This window comes from Saccostrea cucullata, unplaced genomic scaffold, assembly GCF_032062105.1.
Source record: "Saccostrea cucullata isolate Sc308-1 unplaced genomic scaffold, CSIRO_AGI_Scuc_v1 ctg57, whole genome shotgun sequence".
Classification (NCBI taxonomy): Eukaryota; Metazoa; Mollusca; class Bivalvia; order Ostreida; family Ostreidae; genus Saccostrea; species Saccostrea cuccullata.
In genome coordinates this window covers 703212-729188 of record NW_026938498.1, presented here as the reverse complement: position 1 = coordinate 729188, position 25977 = coordinate 703212, and the positions used below count along the sequence as shown (strand labels likewise).

At 33.1% G+C, this 25977-nt stretch overlaps 1 protein-coding gene across 1 annotated transcript; it reads right to left on the bottom strand.

Annotated features, from left to right (window-relative positions):
• Positions 1–1881: 1881 nt before the first annotated feature.
• LOC134250511 (uncharacterized) lies at positions 1882–24143 on the bottom strand. Its single transcript, XM_062732874.1, has 16 exons — positions 24057–24143; positions 23229–23374; positions 22640–22743; positions 22093–22307; positions 21462–21598; positions 13371–13383; positions 11381–11457; positions 9447–9623; positions 9060–9116; positions 6219–6330; positions 5529–5645; positions 4573–4724; positions 4192–4274; positions 3766–3904; positions 3149–3316; positions 1882–2113 (listed from the first exon to the last, which is right to left on the bottom strand). The coding sequence occupies exons 1-16, from the start codon at positions 24112–24114 to the stop codon at positions 1925–1927; spliced, it is 1944 nt and encodes a 647-aa protein (XP_062588858.1). The 5' UTR covers positions 24115–24143; the 3' UTR covers positions 1882–1924.
• Between the last annotated feature and the right edge of the window lie 1834 nt (positions 24144–25977).

Below are 25977 nucleotides of genomic sequence, written 5' to 3'. Positions count from 1 at the left end.
ACATGTCTTTTGAATGAAAATTGAAAACAATAATCAAGTTTCAAACATTAGATTTTTATTCTTTAGAGGAAATATTCAACAATAATTGAATTGCAAATTGACATATAAAGTATTTAAAATATCACACTGATTGATATTGAATGTAAAAAATTTCAAAAATTCCAATACTTGACAATCCAATTAAAAATTTGCACTTTTCCATAGAGAGGTACAGGAGTTATTCCCCTTTACAAAGCATTTTTTTCACTTCTACAATCTGTTCCCAACATAGGAGACTCCTGACTTTGGCAAGATAATTTACAAATTGAGAATTTCATGGTTGTTATTAAAATCTTTAAACTGAACCAACCTAGCAAAGAAATCAATTACTGTAAACCAACTTTTATTTGTGTGCTAGAAATTTTCGATAAGTTCGTGAGAGCCTCATCATTGCGAATATTCCTTACCGCGAAACCAGTCTTTAAATTCTCTGTGTCTATTAAAAACAGATTAAAAAAAGACTTGAGTGCGAAAATTAATCATCGCAAACTACTTTTACTCCAGTAAATCGCGAAATAAAGACGTCGCAAATAAAATATAGTTTACAGTATTATGACACAATTTGAAATGCACATGTGTAAACAAATACTATGACTAAATGGAATATTGATTTTTTTTTATTTGAATAATAAATTTATCTGTAAGTAGGAAGGAAAATTGTTTTTCATTTATGCCATCATCAAGAATATTTAATATGCATACAATTTCTCCTTAATAAAACAAATACATATATCACGGAATGATGAGCAGTTTCTGCAAACCAGTGTAATCTTTTCATTTTGTGTGTGTGATGCATATATATATATGTATTTCTTCTAGTCAGTAATACATTTTCTCACGTTTAGTATAAGTAATAGTGAAAAAGTTGATAGAGTACATTTCCTGACTCATTTTAAAATGTAATATAGGTGAATTAAGTAATTACATTATGATAAGCAACAATTTTGTATTTTTATGTAAACAGGTCATTTTTACTTCCAAAATACATCATAATTCAGAGCAGAGAAGACATTTTCTGTTGATAACCCCCTTCCCCTCTTTTCTATATAATGCAACATAACCCAATTGTAGGAAATAAATTATCATCACTGACTAGACAATAAAAGACTATAAATCAGCACCAAGTACAATTAATAACAGATTAAAAAGAATGATATTCAGGTTTTGTTTACAAATCTATAACAAGTATATACACAAAAGTAACATAAAGAGGAATTGACCAGTATGTTAATACATGCATTACTAATACTTTGACATGAAAAACCAGTTTTCAGGAAAATTAAAGTTTTTCTTTCCATTTCTATGTATAAAGTGAAACATTTTTTTTCAACACAATTATATACGATAGCCTTATTTCAGGACTACATGTAGGTTTGATTTCTGGCATAAAAAAAATAAAAATCTTATTCATACAAGTTATTGCTGAAAATATAAATCCATAGCTATGATTGAGTGTCAAATATTTTCTCAAAGCAAGCAAAATTTATCAAATTGTGAACCTGTATTGCTTTGTAGGCAATATTTATCATAAATTTTATATCACACATTGTATAAAAATTTACTGATTTTGTTTTAAATTATATTCAGACATATATTTGTGTATTCTACAAGTACAGATGTAGCTACATATCTAATTGGAAGCCATTGTTACACAATACAAATAAAACAAAACAATGAATATTGCTACATATTAAATATGAGACAGCAAGCATAAGAGCTTAGGCAAGATGCTTCAAACAATAAAAAATAATTCTGTGTTACCCGAAAACTAAAAGTTCATGCTTCAAGTTTATAACAACAAATGTATGTCAATAAATAAATGTCAAAAAACAGATAATACACGTAATGATTCTGGAATAATATAAAATAAACTAGACAGCAGCTATTAAGTCTCTTCATCTAGCTCCTCTGTTGGTGACTTGCGCCCCCGTTTGAGGGGAGGACTAGCGGTCGGGGAAAATGACTTGGGGGTCAGAAAGTTCTCCTCCATATCTTCCTCCTCCTCGTCAAAGTCTCCCTCTGCCATGTCAGGGGTGGGGCTGCCGGGAGGGGAAATGGCTCGAATCCATGTGGACTGGAAGGATAGAGATTAAGATGAACTTGTAAGGATAAATAATACAAACCAACTTTTTTCAGAAATCAGCAAGATTTCTCATCCACTGATGCCTGAATGATATTTTCCAGGTTATGTGGAAGACTTTAGTAAGATTTGTCACAATGTCAAAAATATGTGCAAATTTTTGTAGAGAACTTCATAGAAAACCATATAAAAGTAATATACAGTATCTAAGAGCCACAACTTAGGATTTCTTCATAATTTTGTGATTGCTTATTTATGTCATTTCCATTCAAAATCAGTCAAAAAATATATATCAATCCATGCATTAAATTTTTGTTTGTGCTATATATTCTTTATTAGCAAATGATATATTCACTCTCCTAAAGCATATTTTCCATCGTTTTTTTTGTCTAAAAGCAAAAAAAAAAGGGAGGGGGTAATTTTCTTGTTTCTTTGGGATGACTATGTAATTAAAACAAAATGATTTCCTGTAGCAAATAATAAACTTGATTGACCTCCAATCTTCATATTTTCTATTAAAAGAAACACAAATAATTTCATCAAAAGACTGTATAATTTTTAAAAACATTTTAATGTACGTATTGACATTCAGTTTCTTTATTATATATCATGTAACACACTAAACCAATGAGACAAACTACACCAACATCTGTGTAAACATCTTTATACATTAAAAACATGGTAACTGTGAATTTGGTCATAATGAATCAACTCTTACAGAAAATAAATTTTCATTACTTGCAGTTTTAAACCATACAGAAAAACTGTTGCAGATATAATAAATTACATTTATGAGGAATCAAAAATTTTTCATCCCCGGCACTTTGCTATTTGTTTCACTGGATATGCAGGCAATGTGACCAAAGCATGAAAGACCAGGCTTCTGGGCTATAAATCCTAAACAAGCTCAATTTTGAGCTCAGCCTCACTCTGACTTAAGGAAACAGTGAGACTGAGATCAGAAGTGAGCTCATCAAAGTTTTATGGTCCCAGAGTCACAAAGAAAATGCTGTTAAAAGATTCACTTACCAGTCTACCATCTCTTCCAAACATTTCTAGAAAGTTTCCAATGAAATCTTTCGACCTTTCCTCCCACCGATGTAAGAGTTCATGCCCCTTATCTTTGGTCTTATCTATTAGTTCTTTTCCTTTGTCTTTTATAGAATTGAAGTTGGTCTCAAATTGAATTTTCTTTTCCTGTAAATAAAATTAAAGATTTTTAATAAATTGTATTCTTTTCATCTTTAATTTTTTAACAAGTTAAGGAAAAAATTGGGAAAGCATAAAATGAAAACTCATTGACAGGATTTTACAGGTAACTCTGTAATCTTTAACCATCAGAGCTAAAATTGATTTATAATAATGAATTGCATTCTTTTTGACAGCTAGAATTATCAAGAACAGGATAATGCTCATGTCAGCTGTTTATCGATTTTATCAAAAGGATAATCAATGAGTGGTATGAGGGTACATAATTTTTCCCATTCACTTTCCTGTTATCAACTTTACTATTCTGGTGCAGCTGCACAACAAGAAATTAAATTGAAATCATTCTACATACTAAGAATGGGATATTGTTATTGATGAACTTACTCTTCAGAGTTAAACTTAAAACAGTGTGACATGGTGAACAACCCAGAACCCACCTTCATATAACTGACATTGAGATCCTTAGCAGAATAGCCGCGGCTGAGATTTCTCCGTACATACATGTCATAATCCTTAATAATTCTGGCTATAACATCGGTGGTAGATATTCCTTCTGTCCTCTGGGTTGCAAGGAACCTGTAAATTTCTGAAGAGTTGAGCACACAAGAGATATGTTAAACTTTAACTCGACTTGTAAAAGTATGTGCATACATATGAGTATATTATAAACAAAAATTATTTTCACTTTTTTCTCCATTAAAGATTTTTAAGATTATGAAACCTGTAATTTTCTGAAACCTTATATCTTCAAGAACTGAACAAAATTTGCATGTGTCATGCAAATTTTCTATTTTGAGATGGTGTCTCTTAAACATACAGGTATAAATATGCCTTCATACATATACATGTATACATAAACTTACATGCCCTTTTCTTTAAGACCTTTATAGATATCTTCTGTGCCTCCTGCTCCATAGGGCAAATCGTCATGTGCCACAAAGTCAATCTGAAACACCAATAGTTAAAACATAAGCAAATTGAAAGGATGTCTTACCTTGGACTCCAAAATTACGAATTATTAAGAATTGCAGAGTTATCTCTCCTGTAACAGAAGTCTTCTTTGGCATAGATGTATTTCAAATTGCATACATTTTCTTCTCTTTAGACACGTTTTATTCTCTTTATATAGTTAAGAATACATGTACAATCACATTTCTACATTTTACAGTAAACTTTCCAAGCAACAATTTTTCTAATTGCCTCATTACAAAATTAATGAACTCTTTTTTTAATAAATAAGATACCTTTTGTTTTTCTAGGAAGTCGTCTGTGACCGTCCATGGGGCGCCAGTGAGAAGTTCGTCGACATAACGACAGTGTCGTACCGCCTCATATCGCTCCGATTCATTCATAACTGTACGGCCCTTCATCTTGTGAGTCAGTTCATCATCACAAACTGTGGACATTTATGTTTAATGTTTCACATACAAAGATTAATACCTGTGCCTAAACTTAAGGGTTTGTTTTGAAGAAGCCTTCATGAATTAAGAATTTTCTGGAGTGGAAATATTTGCAATTTCAGATCCTTTACCAGCCCATTAAATAAAACAAAAAAACCCCGAAATCTAATATATTCCTGATACAAAAATTAATGTTTGCAAAAATGTGAAGTCTTAACTTCCCAAGAACCAATAAACTTTAAGAAGAGAAGTATCATCTTCCTAGTCACATATTGTGACTGCAAATCCTACTGTTTATCCATTCCAAAGTTATCTATCCTCTGCATGAACATTTTAGCAATTCATTAACAATATGACTTTCTGAAATTACACAGATCTCAAACCATTTCTATAATTACTGCAGTATTTTACTTGGTAAAACAGAAAAGTTTTTTTGTCCTACAACCATCTTACGGCTAGTCTCGGTAGAAAATTTATAGCCTGTTGTCCATTAAATGATGCAATACTGTATAGACAATTCATGTTCAAATTACAGTGATAAAATCAATCCCTTCTGCATATCTCCATGATGAAAATTGATGAGCAAAATCTGCATACCAACATATTGTTAAATACAAACAATTAATTTTACCAATACTAGCACTTAATGGTTGTCTGCATAGCTTGAAAAGCCAGAACATAAATATTGATTCACAATACTTGACGACTCCTCACGAAAATGGAACAGAGAAGATATAATGAATATCAAAATGTCATGAGAATTCAAATTAATGTTCCACATCCTGAGTTGTTTCCCTTACCTCCAACAATGAGGTAAGCATTGGGTACAGCCATTTTGACCTGCATTAGTTGTCTGGCGTGTCCAGAATGAAACATGTCATAAATACCATCAGCATACACCCGAACTGGTCTAGGGGCTACAAAAAGAACAATAGTTTCAACTGTGACTTCCTCAAAAGTGCATTTTCTGCATTTTCACTTGAAATATGACACACATACAGACAATTTGTAAAATTGGCATTTACTAAATGTGATCTTTGCAAAATGCACACCAAGGACAAATCTTTACAAAATACCAAAACTTTAACTTCTTAGATGCCTGTGATTGCTTTTATATGTATAATTTATTGCTATGCATTCAAATAAACACGACTGATGAAGGCCGGTAGCACGGTCAAAATATTTCAAAAAGTGTTTGAAAGTTTTTTATTTTATTATATACAGTGGACCTTCAGATATCCGGAGGCCAGATATCCGGATGCTTCAGTATCCGGACAATTTTTCATCGGCACAGAATTTTTATATGTCCTTTTGTCTTGTTTAACTGGTGACTCAGGTATCCGGACGCTTCAAATATCCGGACAAATTGACTGGGAACCAAAGCGTCCGGATAATTTATTATATATATATTAGACATATAACTGTTTTAAAAATGACTATGGATAAGTTATAAATAATCATTGTAGTTAAATGCCTGCTGCTGCTGTTACCTTTTCCGGACTTTGCCAACTCCAGGCTAATTTTTATGGAATAGTCACAGTTCTCATTTTCTGCTATGGCCTCCTCATCATGTGAGAATGGGGCTGGCCTACTTAGTGCTAGCTGTTGAATAAAATTAATGCAAATATTACAGTAAAACCTAGTTTGGTACTTTTTGACACAATTAAAATGTAAACATATCACATCACTTTTAAACTTTTTAAACAACAGTTTCATGCATATAATAATAATATATTCTGTATGATGCAACTCATCTTTAGTGCACCAACTTATGAATGCAGTCTAGTTATGGTATACCGTAAGATAATATTAAAATAATAAACATTTTAACACTAGTCTACCTGCATTCATGAATGTCCAAAATGTCCTTTATGGTATTTTCACGTATTTTAAATATTAACAAGTAAGTTGTAGTCTAGACAAACAGTATGATACGGGATGTATATATACATGTGTCTCAGTCTGCAAGATAATTGATTTCAAATTCAGAAGTGGTTTTAAAAAGCCTTAAATATTTCATAGCGAGATAATGCACATCCTAAAACCCCAGTCACTATCACATTTCCTTTTTAACTTAACATACTATCTGTCAACAGGAATTGAGGGTTTCTGAATATGATAAGCTCTATATGTTGATTTTTGAGCATCTACATGCACATACAACAACAACAAACCAGAAGTCTCTGTCGAGACTGTAGCTCTACTGGTTTGTACTTATCAAAAACCATTGCACTGTTTTATGTATCTCTGTGTAGTCTACTTGTGTGCCAACTTATTTTGAAATCAAACTAAAACTGTAGAAGGAGTAGCGTTTTAAAAATTTCACAGGAAATTCTATTTTTAGTAACCATGGCAACACCGTTCATCGAAATCAAAAACAAATGCACTATTCTATGCATCTTAGTGTAGTCTACTTGTGTGCCAGGTTATATTGAAATCTGTGTAGAAGGAGTAGCGTTTTAAAGGAATTTCACAGAAAATTGCACTGGCAACACCGTTCATCGAAATCAAAAACCGATGCACTATTCTATGTATCCTAGTGTAGTCTACTTGTGTGCCAAGTTATATTGAAATCAGACCAAAACTGTAGAAGGAGTAGCTTTTTAAAGGAATTTACAGAAAATTCTACTTTTAGTAACCATGGCAACACCGTTCATCGAAATCAAAAACCGATGCACTATTCTATGTATCTTAGTGTAGTCTACTTGTGTGCCAAGTTATATTGAAATCAGACCAAAACTGTAGAAGGAGTAGCGTTTTTAAGGAATTTCACAGAAAATTCTATTTTTAGTAACCATGGCAACACCGTTCATCGAAATCAAAAACCAATGCACTATTCTATGTATCTTAGTGTAGTCTACTTGTGTGCCAAGTTATATTGAAATCAGACTAAAATTGTAGAAGGAGTAGCGTTTTAAAGGAATTTCACAGAAAATTCTATTTTTAGTAACCATGGCAACACCGTTCATCGAAATCAAAAACCGATGCACTATTCTATGTATCTTAGTGTAGTCTACTTGTGTGCCAAGTAATATTGAAATCAGACCAAAACTGTTAAGGAGTAGCGTTTTAAAGGAATTTCACAGAAAATTCTATTTTTAGTAACCATGGCAACACCGTTCATCGAAATTAAAAACCCATGCACTATTCTATGTATCCTAGTGTAGTCTACTTGTGTGCCAAGTAATATTGAAATCAGACCAAAACTGTGGAAGGAGTAGTGTTTTAAAGGAATTTCACAGAGAATTCTATTTTTAGTAACCATGGCAACACCGATCACCGAAATCAAAAACCGATGCACTATTCTATGTATCTTAGTGTAGTCTACTTGTGTGCCAAGTAATATTGAAATCAGACTAAAATTGTAGGAGGAGTAGCATTTTGAAAAATTGTTTACAGACAGACGGAAACAGACGTGAGATAACAGACAATCAACAGACGGACGGAAATATTTAGAATCGCATAAGCTCTTCTGGTGTAGAGCTCAAACCAGACAATATTTTTGTACAGTTTATACTGCATGATGATAGAAAAAAATCAATGATGCACTAGCAAAGTCGAAAAGCTTTTATTTTCTGTACAAGCTTGCACTGAGCTAATACAAATAAACATAGTTTTTTTTAATTAATCTAGCATACTACATTGTACATGTAAAAGCTCAAATCACCAAGTACCATAAGTACAAAGTTCAACATGCGTAAACGTCACCTTCTGTATCTGTCACAAAAAGGCCTTTACTATCGCTACGATAAAGTGCTCCATTCAGTTTCACTAAATTTATCAATTGTTAATCTTGAGAACTTTGTAATGTATGTCATAGTACATGTAGTCATATTCAGCAATTGGACTTTGGATTATTTACTCATGTGCACAGCTATATTTATATACCCACGTTGGGGGTTTAAAAGTATGTCAAACATGTGAGATAAACAATTATCAAATATTCAGTAGCTTGTGTATCATTAAAGATATCAAATAGATCAAATTCCAATGGTAATTCATAATTTTTTCTCCCTGTAGTTACCATGTAATATCGAATTTTTTTGATGAGCATGATGAGTGGCAACAAAATTATGAATGTCTATTTTCATTATCTACAACTGTACAGTACAACTGTACACAGATTAAGTCAAAATAACTGAAATAAAAAAAAAGTTTCAGAAAGTCAATGCAGGTTATCTCAATTAACTAATTCTTTTAACAAATATTCAGGTCAGTTGAAAGAATACATGCAGCATGCATCAGAATATTAAAACAAAGCTAGTATTCTGCGATGAAGCTCCAATACCAAGTACTTTTCACCCCAGCATTCTCTATAAAGAAATTGTTACCTGCACTTGTTTTCTGGGTACAGGGACCTTCTTAGACCCAGGACTCTTGGTAGATTTCTTGGACAGAAATTGTGTACATTGCTTTTTATAGACATAAAGGTTTGAACATTTCAAATGCAAATCAATACACAAGGAAGACCAACGAATCAATGACAACTAACAAAACACAACAGTGTCACAAAACTGTAATACAAAATCTCCGTCTAAAAGCAAATTAAACCCTTCCCAATCAAAAATTTAAACTATTAAAGGTATAATGGATGCATCTTTCTTTCCAACATTCTGCTTATAAAAAGAGGAACTCATTTGTATTTAAAAAGCTGCATGTAACACAATGAGTTATACACAAAATGAGCAAAATCAGCCAAAACAATCTAAACATCTTACCCGCATATCACTATGCTGGATTTTGCCATTAATTTGAATATTCTCCTTATTCTCTTGATTTTCTATCTGCATTTTGTCCAGCCTAGGACACAGTTTATTTGTGACGACACTCATCCCTGTCTTATTATGGAGAAATAACTCCCTCACAACACAATTCACTGACTTAATAGACCCCTCCTGCTAATGATGCACTTTATATGTATATGTGCAGTATTCAAACAGTTGGTGATAATATATTATTTATGGTCCAAAAAGATGAATATTGAACCCCAGTGCAAACATCAAAATCCCAAGGTTCAATTACCCTGTCAACTAACTTTTATCTCCTGAACTTTCATTCTTTGCTGGGTGACATCTGTCCAATATCATCATTTATAATGGGTACCCTTTAGGTCAAATAGTCTGTCTCTAAATATACACTGTAATCACCTGTGATTAGGGGCATTGTATTTTGGACTTTCTCATCTTTTGTTCTGGGTTCAGAGAAGCTCCTAAGGACAATGCAAGACACAGGTTTAATATCTCAGGGTATTTTAGTGAACACTTCTTACAACTGTCAAACTAATGTGTTTTTTTTTTGAAAGGTAGGACAATTATAATAATGATTACTTTCTGGGGTTTTCCCAATAAATCAGTTTTACATGTGCTGAAAAATGATTTCACAGTGACTCCCTCAAAAATATGGTGATGACATTGTTCACATGTACATTTATTAGTCAAATAAAAAAAGATGCAGAATGCATTTTCAATAGGGGCATAAACTTTTTATTCGAAGGTATTAAAAATAATAATAATGTATGTACTTTATCAATGCTTAAGGGGAGAATAGGTGTTATGATTTGAGTATGTTTATAGAAAAATTAAATATAAAAAGGAGTATGTGCTAAATTCGTCAACACCAAATAAATTATGGGCTACTACAGTGTACTACGATGTGAAATTAGAATTTAAGGAAAAGAAGAAAAGTGAAGTGAACATACCATACAGGAAATCAGTGATGCACACGTTATGTCTGTTAAGTGTGAAATTTCTATGATATATGATTGTTACAATTGCAGTGATTTCTTTCTTTTTATTAATTGTGCTTTGCTACTAGCAATTATTTATTGGCATTTCTTTGTTGGAGATTTTCTTTTCTCTCATAAAGCATGAACAATGACATTCCATGGTATATAAATGTGCCCAGAAAATTGAATTTGTTTAATTGATAACTATATATGAAAATTTAATTTTCCACAAAATCAGACAGTGAGTCTGTATACATGTATATAATTTAAGGATTAATTCAAAAAAATTATAATCTGGACAAAAAAAAATTACAGCTCCTTTTCATGAATTAAAGAAGAAAAAATGGGAATGGATAGGCCACACTTTACGTAAATCTTGGACATCACACAACAGGCTCATAAAACAGTCTCATGAATTTGGAACCCACGTGGAAATTGAAGGGTCAGAAGACTCAGCCAAATCTAAAGAAGATCCTTGGAAAATGGAGGCAAAAGAGGCTGGTTTACCTGGGCCTAATTGAAAATGTAGCCCAAAAAGCATATAGGACCTGGCCAGAAGGAGAGAGGGGTGTTCTATCCAGGTCCTTTAATGCTCCCCAAGGAGTGAACAGGAATAAGTAAATTTGAGAGAGAATGTTAGGAATACATAAAATTACCTAACTACTCCTACAAAAACTATCTACATGTATGTTTTAAAGGATTAGTAGAATAAAAAAATTTTCATTAGGTCTTTATATTGACTGAAAATTCGCCCAAAATATGATATTTAAAACTTTAAACTGTTAGTTGTTTGTTATTAACAGCTTGTCAATAAGTGTGTACAACAGATGTTATGATGCAGATAATAGAATAAATTTTAAAATGTTAGGAAAATATATCTTGAGAGATTTGATTTGAATGCAATAAATAGTATTATATTAAACTCACAGCATGATTTTCATCTCCAATGACATCCCCGTTCCGATTTCGTTTTCTTGCGCTCATCACTGAAGTGTGTCCACCTCCTAAAATAGATAAATTACCATGATTAACTGATTGATATTTTTAGCATTTATAATATCAGTATAGTTATAATTTGTCAATCAGCTGATAATCAGCTGACTGGGTAAATAATACACTAAATCCAACTTATAGTAAAACAACCTCTGCTTCCTCTTTTTCTCTTAGGTGGCATCTCTAAAATTCTAAATGCGTTTGTTTTCAAAATCCATCATAATATGTCAATATAACAGATGGAGCATTGCAACAAATGGTGAGTTACAGTAAAGGTGTACAGATAAAGAGATCAAATATACCATGAGTCAATAACATTTATCTTATGAACATGATCAACACTCTTATCAACCAGAAGTCTCTGTCGATACTGTAGCTCTACTGGTTTGTACTTATCAAAAAACCATTGCACTATTTTATGTATCTTTGTGTAGTCTACTTGTGTGCCAACTTATTTTGAAATCAAACTAAAACTGTAGAAGAAGTAGCGTTTTAAAGGAATTTCACAGAAAATTTTATTTTTAGTAACCATGGCAACACCTTTCATCGAAATCAAAAACCGATGCACTATTCTATGTATCTAAGTGTAGTCTACTTGTGTGCCAACTTATTTTGAAATCAGACCAAAACTGTAGAAGGAGTAGCGCTTTAAAGGAATTTCACAGAAAATTCTATTTTTAGTAACTATGGCAACACCGTTCATCGAAATCAAAAACCGATGCACTATTCTATGTATCTTAGTGTAGTCTACTTGTGTGCCAAGTTATATTGAAATGAGACCAAAACTGTAGAAGTAGTAGCGTTTTAAAGGAATTTCACAGAAAATTCTATTTTTAGTAACCATGGCAACACCGTTCATTGAAATCAAAAACCGATGCACTATTCTATGTATCTTAGTGTAGTCTACTTGTGTGCCAAGTTATATTGAAATCAGACCAAAACTGTAGAAGGAGTAGCGCTTTAAAGGAATTTCACAGAAAATTCTATTTTTAGTAACCACGGCAACACCATTCATCGAAATCAAAAACCGATGCACTATTCTATCTATATTAGTGTAGTCTACTTGTGTGCCAAGTTATATTGAAATCAGACCAAAACTGTAGATGGAGTAGCGTTTTAAAAGAATTTCACAGAAAATTCTATTTTTAGTATCCACGGCAACACTGTTCACCGAAATCAAAAACCGATGCACTATTCTATCTATATTAGTGTAGTCTACTTGTGTGCCAAGTTATATTGAAATCAGACCAAAACTGTAGAAGGAGTAGCGTTTTAAAGGAATTTCACAGAAAATTCTGTTTTTAGTAACCATGGCAACACCGTTCATCGAAATCAAAAACCAATGCACTATTCTATGTATCTTAGTGTAGTCTACTTGTGCCAAGTTATATTGAAATCAGACCAAAACTGTAGAAGGAGTAGCGTTTTTAAGAAATTTCACAGAAAATTCTATTTTTAGTAACCATGGCAACACCGTTCATTTAAATTAAAAATCAATGCACTATTCTATGTATCTTAGTGTAGTCTACTTGTGTGCCAAGTTATATTGAAATCAGACTAAAATCGTAGGAGGAGTAGCGTTTTGAAAAATTGTTTACAGACAGACGGACAGACAGACAGACGGACGGACGCCGGACGCATTACTATCGCATAAGCTCTTCTGGTCTCTGACCAGTAGAGCTAAAAATCAATAAATGACATTTATTTGAAGGAAGTGAGCAAAGATGCATCACACTTTTTTATTTCAAATTGACAGGATATATGTAATCTTCAATCATGAAATTTTTAGCTAGAAACCTGACTTGAAAGTTGATGAGGTGTAAACTTGTAACAGTTTATTCCCACCCTTAACCTAGGCTGAGATTCAGTTTGTCTAGATAGGTCAGCCCATCTTAACAAGAGGCCCATGGGCCACATCACTCACCTGAGGACTGTGGCTGAGAAAAGAGCAAAAATCAGTGCAGTATTGAAAAGATTAAAAGTACAAACCGTACCATAAAAACTCTAAACCAGAAGTCTCTGTCGAGACTGTAGCTCTACTGGTTTGTAATTATCATAAACCAATGCACTATTATATGTAAGTTAGTGTAGTCTACTTGTCTTATGTGCCAAGTAATAATGAAATCAGACTAAAACTGTAGAAGGAGTAGTGTTTTAAAGTAATTTCTCAGAAAATTCTATTTTTAGTAACCATGGCAACACCGTTCATCGAAATCAAAAACCGATGCACTATTTTATGTATCTAAGTGTGGTCTACTTATGTGCCAAGTAATATTGAAATCAGACTAAAACTGTAGAAGGAGTAGCATTTTAAAGGAATTTCACAGAAAATTCTATTTTTAGTGACCATGACAACACCGTTCATCGAAATCAAAAACCGATGCACTATTTTATGTAACTTAGTGTAGTCTACTTGTGTGCCAAGTAATATTGAAATCAGATCAAAATTGCAGAAGGAGTAGCATTTTAAAGGAATTTCACATTTTTAGTAACCATGGCAACACCGTTCATCCAAATCAAAAACCGATGCACTATTTTATGTATCTTAGAGTAGTCTACTTGTGTGCCAAGTAATATTGAAATCAGATCTAAAATTGTAGAAGGAGAAGCATTTTAAAGGAATTTTACAGAAAATTCTATTTTTAGTAACCATGGCAACACCGTTCATCGAAATCAAAAACTGATGCACTATTTTATGTATCTAAGTGTGGTCTACTTGTGTGCCAAGTAATATTGAAATCAGACTAAAACTGTAGAAGGAGTAGCATTTTAAAGGAATTTCACAGAAAATTCTATTTTTAGTAACCATGACAACACCGTTCATCGAAATCAAAAACCGATGCACTATTTTATGTAACTTAGTGTAGTCTACTTCTGTGCCAAGTAATATTGAAATCAGACTAAAACTGTAGAAGGAGTAGCATTTTAAAGGAATTTCACAGAAAATTCTATTTTTAGTAACCATGACAACACCGTTCATCGAAATCAAAAACCGATGCACTATTTTATGTAACTTAGTGTAGTCTACTTCTGTGCCAAGTAATATTGAAATCAGACTAAAACTGTAGAAGGAGTAGCGTTTTAAAGTAATTTCTCAAAAAATTCTATTTTTAGTAACCATGGCAACAGTGTTCATCGAAATCAAAAACCGATGCACTATTTTATGTAAGTTAGTGTAGTCTACTTTTGTGCCAAGTAATATTGAAATCAGATCAAAACTGTAGAAGGAGTAGCATTTTAAAGGAATTTCACAGAAAATTCTATTTTTAGTAACCATGGCAACACCGTTCATCGAAATCAAAAACCGATGCATTATTTTACGTATCTTAGTGTAGTCTACTTGTGTGCTAAGTTATATTGAAATCAGACTAAAATTGTAGGAGGATTAGCGTTTTGAAAAATTGTTTACAGACAGACGGACAGACAGACAGACAGACGGACGCCGGACGCATTACTATCGCATAAGCTCTTCTGGTCTCTGACCAGTAGAGCTAAAAATGGGGAGGAGGGTTAGGATTTAAACAAACTTGAATCTACACTAAGTAAGGATGCTTACCAATTTCTTTGACTAACTGTGGCTTTTCCCTATTAGTTTGTTTCAATGTTTGTTTGTTTAACATCCCTCTTGAGAATTTTCACTCATATGGAGGGGCCGCCACCTGCCAGTGGACGGCAACAAATTCTGACCTATATTCAATACTTACACCCATTGAACAGTGAGGGATCTTTTCCTACCAGCACCCTCTGTGACATGGGACCTCGATTTATACAGTCTCATCCAAAGAACCAGTTTTAATGTCCCTCAGTGCGATTTGAACCTACAATGTTAGGATCAACTCCTTACTCTGCAACTCTAGAGTAGATGCTCTAACAAAATGTGCCATGTGGGGTCCCTATGTTTGAACTTTCATTGTGGCCCAGCCCCACCCTACCCCGGGAAGTCATGATTTAAACAAATCTGAATGTACACTTCCTGTCAGAGTATGTCTTACTGTCAGAGTATACTTCCATATAAATGTAACCAATCATGGCTTTGCTTTTCTCGAGAAGAAGATTTTTAAAGATTTTTCTTAATATACTGTATGTGTGCTTTAAAAAGGGGGCTTCATATTTTAGCAGCTTTGGTGCAGACAACAATGCGCTAATTCCAGAATACCGCTAAGAAATCATTTACATATAAAACACACTAAGAGAGCAACGATAAACTGTTTGATGGTATATCGTGGTTAATTTTTCCATGGTTCAATTCATGATATGTGAAACTGATATCACAGTTTGGTTCAACCGCCTTTCCCGATCCGTAATTATCCTAATCGTCCATTTTGGTTCCTTGTTTACAATTTCAAAATGGCTTCCGCACAAAATATGAGGTCAATTAAACTGCAGAAATGGCAGTTAAACTTGTTTCGTTCCTCATATTTAATGGGTCGAAGGATGTTATCACTTTTCTAGTGTTAGTGTAATGAGCATTTAATAAAACTTTTAAGTTTAAAGTATATGATGACAAACATGTGGCTTTTTAACCCAATATGTCATGTATCGTGATACGTATCATATCATGAACTGTATACTGTGATATTATCATATCTTGGGGTAGGCGTATCGTTGCACCCCTACAACACACTGAACAGACATGTGTAGCGCTAATTTATGATTACGCCAACAACTCCATACCTGTGCAGTGATTACAATGATCAAAATTTTTAATATACCAAATTATGTACACTAAAACTACACTTACAGTATATTCCTAGGTTAAACTTTGAATGTCCTTTGTAGGTCCATCCTACCCCTGAGGGTCATGATTTGACAAAACTAGAATGGCTGCTTTGCTGTTCTTTAAAGATTTTTCCTACATATTCCTACGTGAACATGGTGAATCATATGTAAAACTTTGATGGTCCATTTTGGCTCTAACCTATCCCCAGGGGATCATGATTAGAACAAACTTGAATTTAAACAACCTGGGAATGTTTCCAATCGAGATTCATCTTTCCTGGCCCAGTGCATTTATTACAAACTCTCCAAATAGTTCCTTATGTAAACATGAAGATAAATTTGAAGCGAGAAAAATTGTTTAAAAATTAGTTGAATTTTCAACTTTATTTGGATTGTTTTTGGGATAAAAGGCATACACAATCTCAAAAAATTGTTTTAATTTAATTGGTAGGTATATATTTTCAGCACTATATATATCCCTTTTATATTTTTCAAAATAATTTCAGAGCAGATCTGCTCTTATTTGCTACATTGCAAGTATATGGAACATAATTTCTAACTGTGGACTTTGGTGAGGTCTTGTTCCACGACAAATGTAGGTTATTCTAACTAGATTCACTTCTACTGAACACTATCTATATCACATGTAATTATTTTTTTCTTCACTTTGTGCCGAGTTATAAGCAATCGATTATCATGACCTGATCTTTTTTCACCAATTGACTTTTGTGTTTGGCTTCAATTCTATTGAAACTTTGATTGCAGTGGCCCTGAAGGAAACAAATCTTCTAGTGATTTTTTTTTTTTCATGTTTACAGATCGGTTCAAACCTAACTGCGCCATTTATGTCAGCCTTTTTAACACGCCAATCACGTTTAAAAATGCGTATTTAGGGACACAAAACCTAAATCAAGTCATTTCAAATAACTTAAATAATTCAAGCTTACTCCAGTGATTGTGTCGGACTCTTTTACGATGACCAATATACAGTATCAGACGCTCAATCACCACGTACGTTATGCGACTGTACGTCAGAATATGTTTATGTTTACCTTCAAAATATCTCAGTCATCAATTTTTCATAAATGTTACAATTCGCACTTCATTTTCTCAGATCCTGCCCATAAAAAATGTCTTTGATTATGCACACTCCATAAATCCAATCACTCTCATTGTCATCAAAATGAAAATCATACGACCATCTGCAATAAACATCCGGTTAACAGATGCGAAACAATTCGTTCCTTTTCACATTCATATTCAGTGGAAACAAGAATAAAAGGTTGTTTTAGGTCATTTGATACAAACAAACTTTACGTGTTTTATTTTTTAAAATCGTGTAAATATAAGATAATATTTATGTTTATAAAAGTTTAATAAATAGGTTAATTTAGCCACTTAATTTTTTTTCTTCAAAATAGTAGTATTATAAAAGTTGATCCGGAGTCAACTGGCATAAGGCACTGTTTCCCTCTTAACATTGACAACTCTTAGAAACAGAATCTGTGTTTTCTTTGTAAAAAGACCTTCAGTTGGTATGAATATTTTTTGATCTTGACCTTTAGTAGAGTTCAACCCACTTTTTTAAAAAAACTTTAACCTTGGCCATAACCTGAAAATAACTTTTGAACAGTTAGTACTACCCCTGGGCTTTCATATTTCACAGGTTACAAGACCTTTCTCTGGATACCAACAATTTTGACCTTTTGACTTTGACCTTGGATTTTGACTTACTTTTGAAAACCTTCAATCTTCATCATAAGCTGACATGCCAGGGCTTGTCATAAGCTACATACTTTTGAAATATAAAAGCCACCGTTCTTCTTGTTCTAAAGTTATGACCAAGGTAAAAGTTTGTCTTTTTCAAAATTGGGTCCAATGTCAAGGTCAAAATTATTGGTATTCCAAGGAAGGTCTTGTCACAAGGAATACACCTGTGAAATATGAAAGTCGTAGTGCTAACTGTTCAAAAGTTACGGCCACATGTTATGGGAAGTTTGGTAGAGGAAGACACACTTCTCACTTAATGACTTAAGTGACAATGAAGTAATGTATAATTACATATCAAGGTAATTCAGATTTAATGTTTAACATTTAATATTGTCATGCCAGTTTCAAATAACAAAATAAAAATACAACATATGGCACATTCAATGTATACATAAACAAAATATAAACAGACCACTACTCCAGTGCACGTTAGAAAAAAATTATGCAACAAAATTTTCTCTCGAGTGGTCTACAAAAGAAACAAATTATATTTTATAACATATGAACTTGAAATTCAGAGTATTGTATACTAAGCTGAATTTACTAGGATGATCAATAATATATACCCTTTGGTATGCATTATCTTTCCTCTCATACAAATTATGGTATATTTTTAAATAAAGATGCAATCTGGTAATAATTTATTCATCATTGTACATGATAAACTCTTTTATCACTATTCTTCATGGACTTCAATTACTAGCACAAATGAGATCAGCCTGTGTATTTTACAAATGAATTCATGTACCACAAAAATTAAATGATTACATATGTATCTCATTTGAAAATGTTTGTTTTTTTCCTTTATTTCATTATATATTCAAATATTTAATCCTTCCATTCATCTTTTACCACAGTCCACTTGAGAAATGGAATAATAGTTAAATATAGTATTCCTTTTGTTGCACACTGATGCAGAAAAAAAAAATTATTATGCCTATAATTGGACTCTTTGGGTGTGATAATGCCAATATACTTTTTTATAACCATGCATTCAAAAATATACAGGTAATTTTTGAATACCAAAATCCAAAAAGGTAAATGACATAATGGATTCATTTAAGCAATGTTTCAAATGAAAAAAAAATTGTTAGCACTGAATGTGCACTATTTGAGCAAAAAAAAATCCTTAAAAATCTACATGACATAAGTGAATGAAACAATTAAGTTTTAGTAGCATATAACCATCATAACAATATATTTAAACAGTAACATTATATAACATCATTTAATAAATTCTTTATAAGAAAAAAACATAGGTAATCAGAGATTACAGAGCTCACCTCAACGAATGTTGTCTTTAAGTAAGGCAAAGTCACACAATTAACCAACAAAAAGTATACATTCCAAAAATGAAAATATTTTTAAAAGCAATTTTGATCTGATACTTTAAAATAGACCTACATAAAAAATTTAAACTACTTCTTCTTCATGAAAATGTAATGAAAATCCAGCATCTGAAGCAAATTTGCGAGTTTTCATCTCTTGATGCAGCATTTGTGCAAGTTTGGTTTATACAATGTTACATAAGCCTTATAGTTTTTGGTAATAGACCTGCAACCGTAACTTTTACCTTGTCTATTATCTGAAAAATGTATGTCCAATTCAGCATCCGAAGCAAGTCCATTAGTGTGCATCCTTAGATGTATCATCCATGCAAGTTTGCTCATTATAGGGCTCATAGTTTATTGGAAATGAAACATGCATCAAAACTAACATTTTCACTCATCTACAAAAAGTAGGTCAGATTCAGCATCCGAAGCAAGCCTGGAAGTATGCATCCTTAGATCGTTATGCAAGATTGGTCATTTAAAAACTCATAGTTCCTTGGAAATAAACCTGCACCAAAAACTTTTAACTATTCACTCAACCGGAAAATGTTTTCAGATTCAGCATCCGAATGCAAGCCTGGTAGTGTGCATCCTTAGATGTATCATCCATGCAAGTTTGTTAACATAGGTCTTAAAGTTACTTGCAAATGAAACCTGCACCAAAAACTTTAACCTGTTCGCTCAACTGGAAAATGTAGGTCAGATTCAGCATCCGAAGCAAGCCCGGTAGTATGCATCCTTAGATGTATCATCCATGCAAGTTTGGTCAACATAGGGCTTATAGTTACTTGGAAATGAAACCTGCACCAAAAACTTTAACCTGTTCACTCAACCGGAAAATGTAGGTCAGATTCAGCATCCGGGTAGCAAGCCCGAATAGTATGCATCCTTAGATGTATCATCCATGCAAGTTTGGTCAACATAGGGCTTATAGTTAATTCAAATGAAACCTACACCAAAAACTTTAACCTGTTCACTCAACCGGAAAATGTAGGTCAGATTCAGCATCCGAAGCAAGCCCGGTATTATGCATCCTTAGATGTATCATCCATGCAAGTTTGGTCAACATAGGGCTAATATTTACTTGGAAATGAAACCTGCACCAAAAACTTTAACCTGTTCACTCAACCGGAAAATGTAGGTCAGATTCAGCATCCGAAGCAAGCCCGGTAGAATGCATCCTTAGATGTATCATCCATGCAAGTTTGGTCAACATAAAATTATATATCACTAAATGAAACCTACACCAAAAACTTTAACCTGTTCACTTTTCCGGAAAATGTAGGTCAGATTCAGCATCCGAAGCAAGCCCGGTAGTATGCAGCCTTAGATGTATCATCCATGCAAGTTTTGTCAACACAGGGCTTATAGTTACTTGGAAATTGAAATGCACCAAAAACTTTTTGTTCACTCAACTGGAAAATGTAGGTACACATTCCTTTTGCATCCTAAATCAACATACAGGATACTTGTATATGTTTACAATATCAAGCATGCAAGTTATATTAATATAAAATGTGCTTATATTTTGGAAATGAAAATTGACACCAAAATTGATAAAAATGTTAACCTGACCAAAAACATTAACCTGGTAATTAAATTTGCTGAAATTGCAGCATCTGAAACTTTGTCTGGTACAATAAAACACACTAAAACCATCTTCCATGCATGTCTAATTGCAGTATCATGGACACATAAGTAATAAAAAGAAAACTGCTCCAAAAAACTTAACCTTATTTTTGGGTTACGCCGATAAACGCCGATATATATATACATGTACTAAATTACTTCGTTGAGGTGAGCTAAAAAAGCGTAGTCTAGATCATATAAAAACATGAGCACACAAAAAAAAACTATATATGGGAATCTCATAGAAGCTAATTAGTTGGAATATTGCACATTAACTGCTTTGCTACATATTTTAACACTAATATGGTTTGTTGAAAATTTTGTGATAGCATAATTAACTGAACAAATTAGCTTCACCATGTTCACTATGGAAAAACCATGTGAAAAGTATTATAACCTTTTTTTTTTTTTTTGGAAAATAGCATTCCAGAATAAATGTTTTCTTCACTATGGCAAATATGCTGTTAAAAAATTAATTACTCTTTTGGAAATTAATAAATCCCATATTTTTATGATAAATTCTTTCTCCAGTACAATTCTCATTGCTCTGAATGGTTCCCCTATCACCAAAACAGAAGTGGTCCCCACATCATAGATCCGACGGCGGCTCCAGCCAACATGCCGAGTGCCACGTCTGATCCATCGTAACGTCGCCGGTAATAGTAAGGGTCGGTAACGTAAACTGTATTCGCAGGTCTCATTACTATAATGATAAAATGAAGAAAAGAAAATTATAAGATACAGTGTAAGATTTTGAGCTTAGAATGTCAAAAGAATTAAAAAAATAGTTTACATTACAGTGTTATTATATGATGTAGAATACATTTGAACAATTAAGATGGTTCCGTTTACTGAAATACAATTTTGCGATATACAAAATGGCATTTTACTCCTGTTAAGTGTTTTGCACTTTTTTGAGTTTATGGATCTATATATGCATGTCCATGTGAAATTAAGATTGAATTGACTTTTATACAAACTCACAGTGTTTCATTTACAGTGTCCTAATGTAAACACAATACGCAAGCAAAAAAATCACTGATTCTACACCCATACCAATTAATACTCCTCTATTTTAAATATCCAAATACAATCAATTTGCAAACACAAGATTGATTCCATGTATACAGTATCCAAATACATGTACAACCTATTTGTAAACACGAAATGGATATCGGACTTTTGATGACACCTTACCTTGAGTTCCGTCAGGCAGAGCTATGATCTGTCCCGGGTAGCCTCCATTAGGGTAGGACGTAGTGTACACAATGTTAGATGGACCTCCCACCTGTATAGGGTAATGGTGCTGGACCTCCTGCTGTCCTGGGTACATTATACCACTAGAATAGGGGGGAGGCTGCCTAAAGACACCCTGTATAGTACGAGCTTCCTCCAATGCTATCTGCCAAGCCCTACACAACAAAATAAATATCAATTTCAAATGTACATAATTTAATCAGATATCATGTGTATTGCAAATAAAAAAAGATTTTCAATGCCATCTCCAGCTTAATTGTTGCTATTATTACTTACATTTATTTTCATTTACTATATTACCAATTTGCAACCCAGTGTAAAGTAACAGCATAAATTCAAAAATACACAAATATAATTTCGATCTTCCATAAAATGAAGTAAAGTTGGTGCAGTATTAGGCCCTATAATGATCAATTTTTACAGACCAATGTAAATTTTTTTAACAAACAACAAAATATATATCAGCTATAATTGTGTGGCCACATACTTCATGTCGTCAGCATTTTCCGCACACAGATTCATCTCGCCATCCTTCAGCACCAGACTTAGCAGGCTGTCCTTGGATTTACCATCTGGGGGAGTGGCATCAACCTGGATTAAGATAATATCAAATGTACACAGCTACATGTGTATATAAATACATATGTACATATTGTTGTAATGCATAAACACATATTTTGTACATGGGAGAGTGAGTACACATTCCTTTTGCCCTAAATCAACATACAGGATACTTGTATATGTTTACAATATGCAAGCTACTGTAGTATATATTAATATCAAAATGTGTCTATATTTTGCAAGACTCTGAAAATTGACACAAAATTTGATAAGTTAGAATTTTAAGAGACAATATGACATATTGTATGTAATATAAATTTGTCAGAATTTTGCACTTATACAAAGTGTTTCAATAAGTGTTTCATTGAAATCAATTTATTATTTATTTCCTTATCATTAAAATTGCTATATCATGGGACTATATAAGTAATAATCATTGAGATATTTGTGTATATTACTACATGTGGTATTTTTGAGTTACTATAAACTATATATATATACATGTACTAAATTACCATTGGTCCAGTAGATATGTATTTACAAACTCCAGGAACTGAAATCCTGGCCTCAGATTCGTGTTTATCAGGATTCTCAAAATATCGTAAATCACCGTTCTGGTACAGCACAAACCATTCCTTCTTCCATCTTTTCAAAAAAGAAGCTAAAATGGAAATTACACACAAAAATGACAGCTCAAAGAAATAAACATGCAATGAAAACTTCGATTTTTTTTTTCTCATATTTACAAATGCCAAATATCCCCTGTGGTACTGTAAACCAACTATTATTCGCATCATCCTTTCTTTGCGATTTGTCAGTTTGAAATCAATTCATGATGATTAATCTTTCGCAACTGAGGTAACATTCTCAACAAATACTAATTAAGCAAAATGACTGAATCGTGGAGATTAATATTTGCGAATTGAAGTTGGAAGTGGAATTCACTATAGTATATTTTCTTGCATGCGAATGAAAGTTAGTTTACAGTATCTGATCAAAACTGCCTGAAACTAAAACCAACTGAAAGGCTATTAAAATTATTTCTGTTGTATGGTGTGCAAAATTGTAAAAATTCACCATTACTTCCAGACCATAAAATGAGAACAGACTCAAGTCAAAATTTCTAATTATTTTAACATTTGAATCAATTCTGAAAAAAATTAAAAGCTTTTATAAGTACTTGAATATATTCTACAAACTTGCAACATTTTTGTCAAATAAAATCTAGGTACCGGTAATCCAGATCGAAATTTTGACCCAACTTTTTTCAGTTTAGAGTCTTGGAGCCTTGTATCTGCTTGTTTTTCAAGGTCGATAATCAATACATTTCAGATTATACATACTCTGTCTCCAAAGCCAGCCCGCCTTTGCAATCTCTAGAGATGAATCAGATGATGCCATCTACTTTAGCTGATTAGCTTCTGAAAGATCTATGTATCAATAAAAACATGCAATTTACTATTGTGTCTTCTTGCAAAAACAAAACTTACTTTGCAAAAAGGATCGATAACTCTAAAATAACAGAAACATACATACATAGGAGAATATCTATAAACAGAGAAATACAATCAAACATATACTAATTAGGTACATTTAATCATTGATTATCCACAGTTTACTGTATGTACATTGTAGCTCTAGCCACTACAATCCTGATGCAGAAATTTAATCCAGTATGGGTCCACTCATGGGCACCTGGAGTTAATGTAAATATTGAGTGTGAGCATGTATAAAAGAGTTCTTTTCATATATGCAATTACTTAATATTTACATTAACGTACAAAGCCCGTGACCCCATGCACTTGCATGCATGGTTTGAAAATCTACAACCGTTATTAATGATTTTGACTGTCTTTCACAGCTGATTCAGTATTTCACTGAAGCATAAGACCAAAGGGGCTTGTGTAGAGAAAATAAATCAGTTAATTTCAATATGCATGCTTCGTAATTTAAAATTAGTGTTACAACCACCCTACGTTTTCGCCCAGCAAGAAATATCGCAATATACAGACATAGAAAAATCCAGAATACGATGACATTCTACAGCTGTTTTCAATCATCTAACTTAATGACATGTGCCAATTAATAGCCCACGGCAGAAAAAATATAATCATCTTTAAAATTTTGACAACTAAAATATCTACAATACTCGCCAAAATAAAGTAATTTTGATGCAACCTGTTGTATATATGTAATCAGGTCAATCAGGGCATTATACTGTCAGGATGTAAATAACGGAATGCGCATGCGTAAACAAGAATGTTCTACTTGAAAAACCGATCATGATGTCACCTAAACATTGCGGAATACTAAAAATTATGTTAATGGTTGTGTTTTCTTGACCTGCCGCTGGTCTTGTGCAAAATTTAATGATATACGTTCCAGAGCAAGAGAAGATGAAAATATTTTTTGTTACTTTTCAGCATGAGTTTTTTTAAAAAAGTAAACGCATGGGTGTCGTAACGGGGGCGGGGTTTAGACATAAGAATATAGGAATTGAAAATTGGGGCTTAGCTCCCCCCTTTTTTTGGCTGAGAGAAGCTCAATTCTCTGAATCAATTATCGTCTAGGATATCTAATATTCGCATCATTGTTTAATCCGGAAAAAAATCACCTTAGCAGAGGCATTCTATATTCTACAATGCACACGCCTACGTCATTTGTCCTGCGTATACGTCATTTGTCCTGTCAAAGTGGTCGTTCACACTAGGCCATATTTGATTTGAGAATAACTTTTGTCTTAAACTCTACTCACTGTAACTCTTTGCAGGTTTAAGTCTTTCATTCTGCAGAGATTTTGTCTCATTACCAGTTACCCTGCATTTATTTCAAAATGAATGCTCATTAAAATACTCCATCCGGCATCAAGAATGCACTTTCCGACATTTTGCCTAAAATATCTGCGTTCAAATATCATTTCTCATTATGAACCAGTTCAAATAAAGTTCTTCGGCGGCATGTATCATGTGTATGTTGGCGCGTTTTTCTCGGAACCGGCAGAGTAAAGTCTTACCCTTAGGCGAGTATTCCACATTGCTGCACATTTATGCTATAGTATTTGCAATGCAATTTGTAGCTCCATCCGAAGCATTTTTCCAGAAACAATAAATGCTGATATCAAAAGAGACTGCCATAATCAGCTAATAAAGCGAGTCAAGGACTACGATGCGTCTTCAACTGAAATATGTTTGATGTTCTTTGTGTCGGCTGTTCTCACTCAGGATTCAAGAGACTCTAGTGGCTCTGATTTGGAAAGCGGTTATG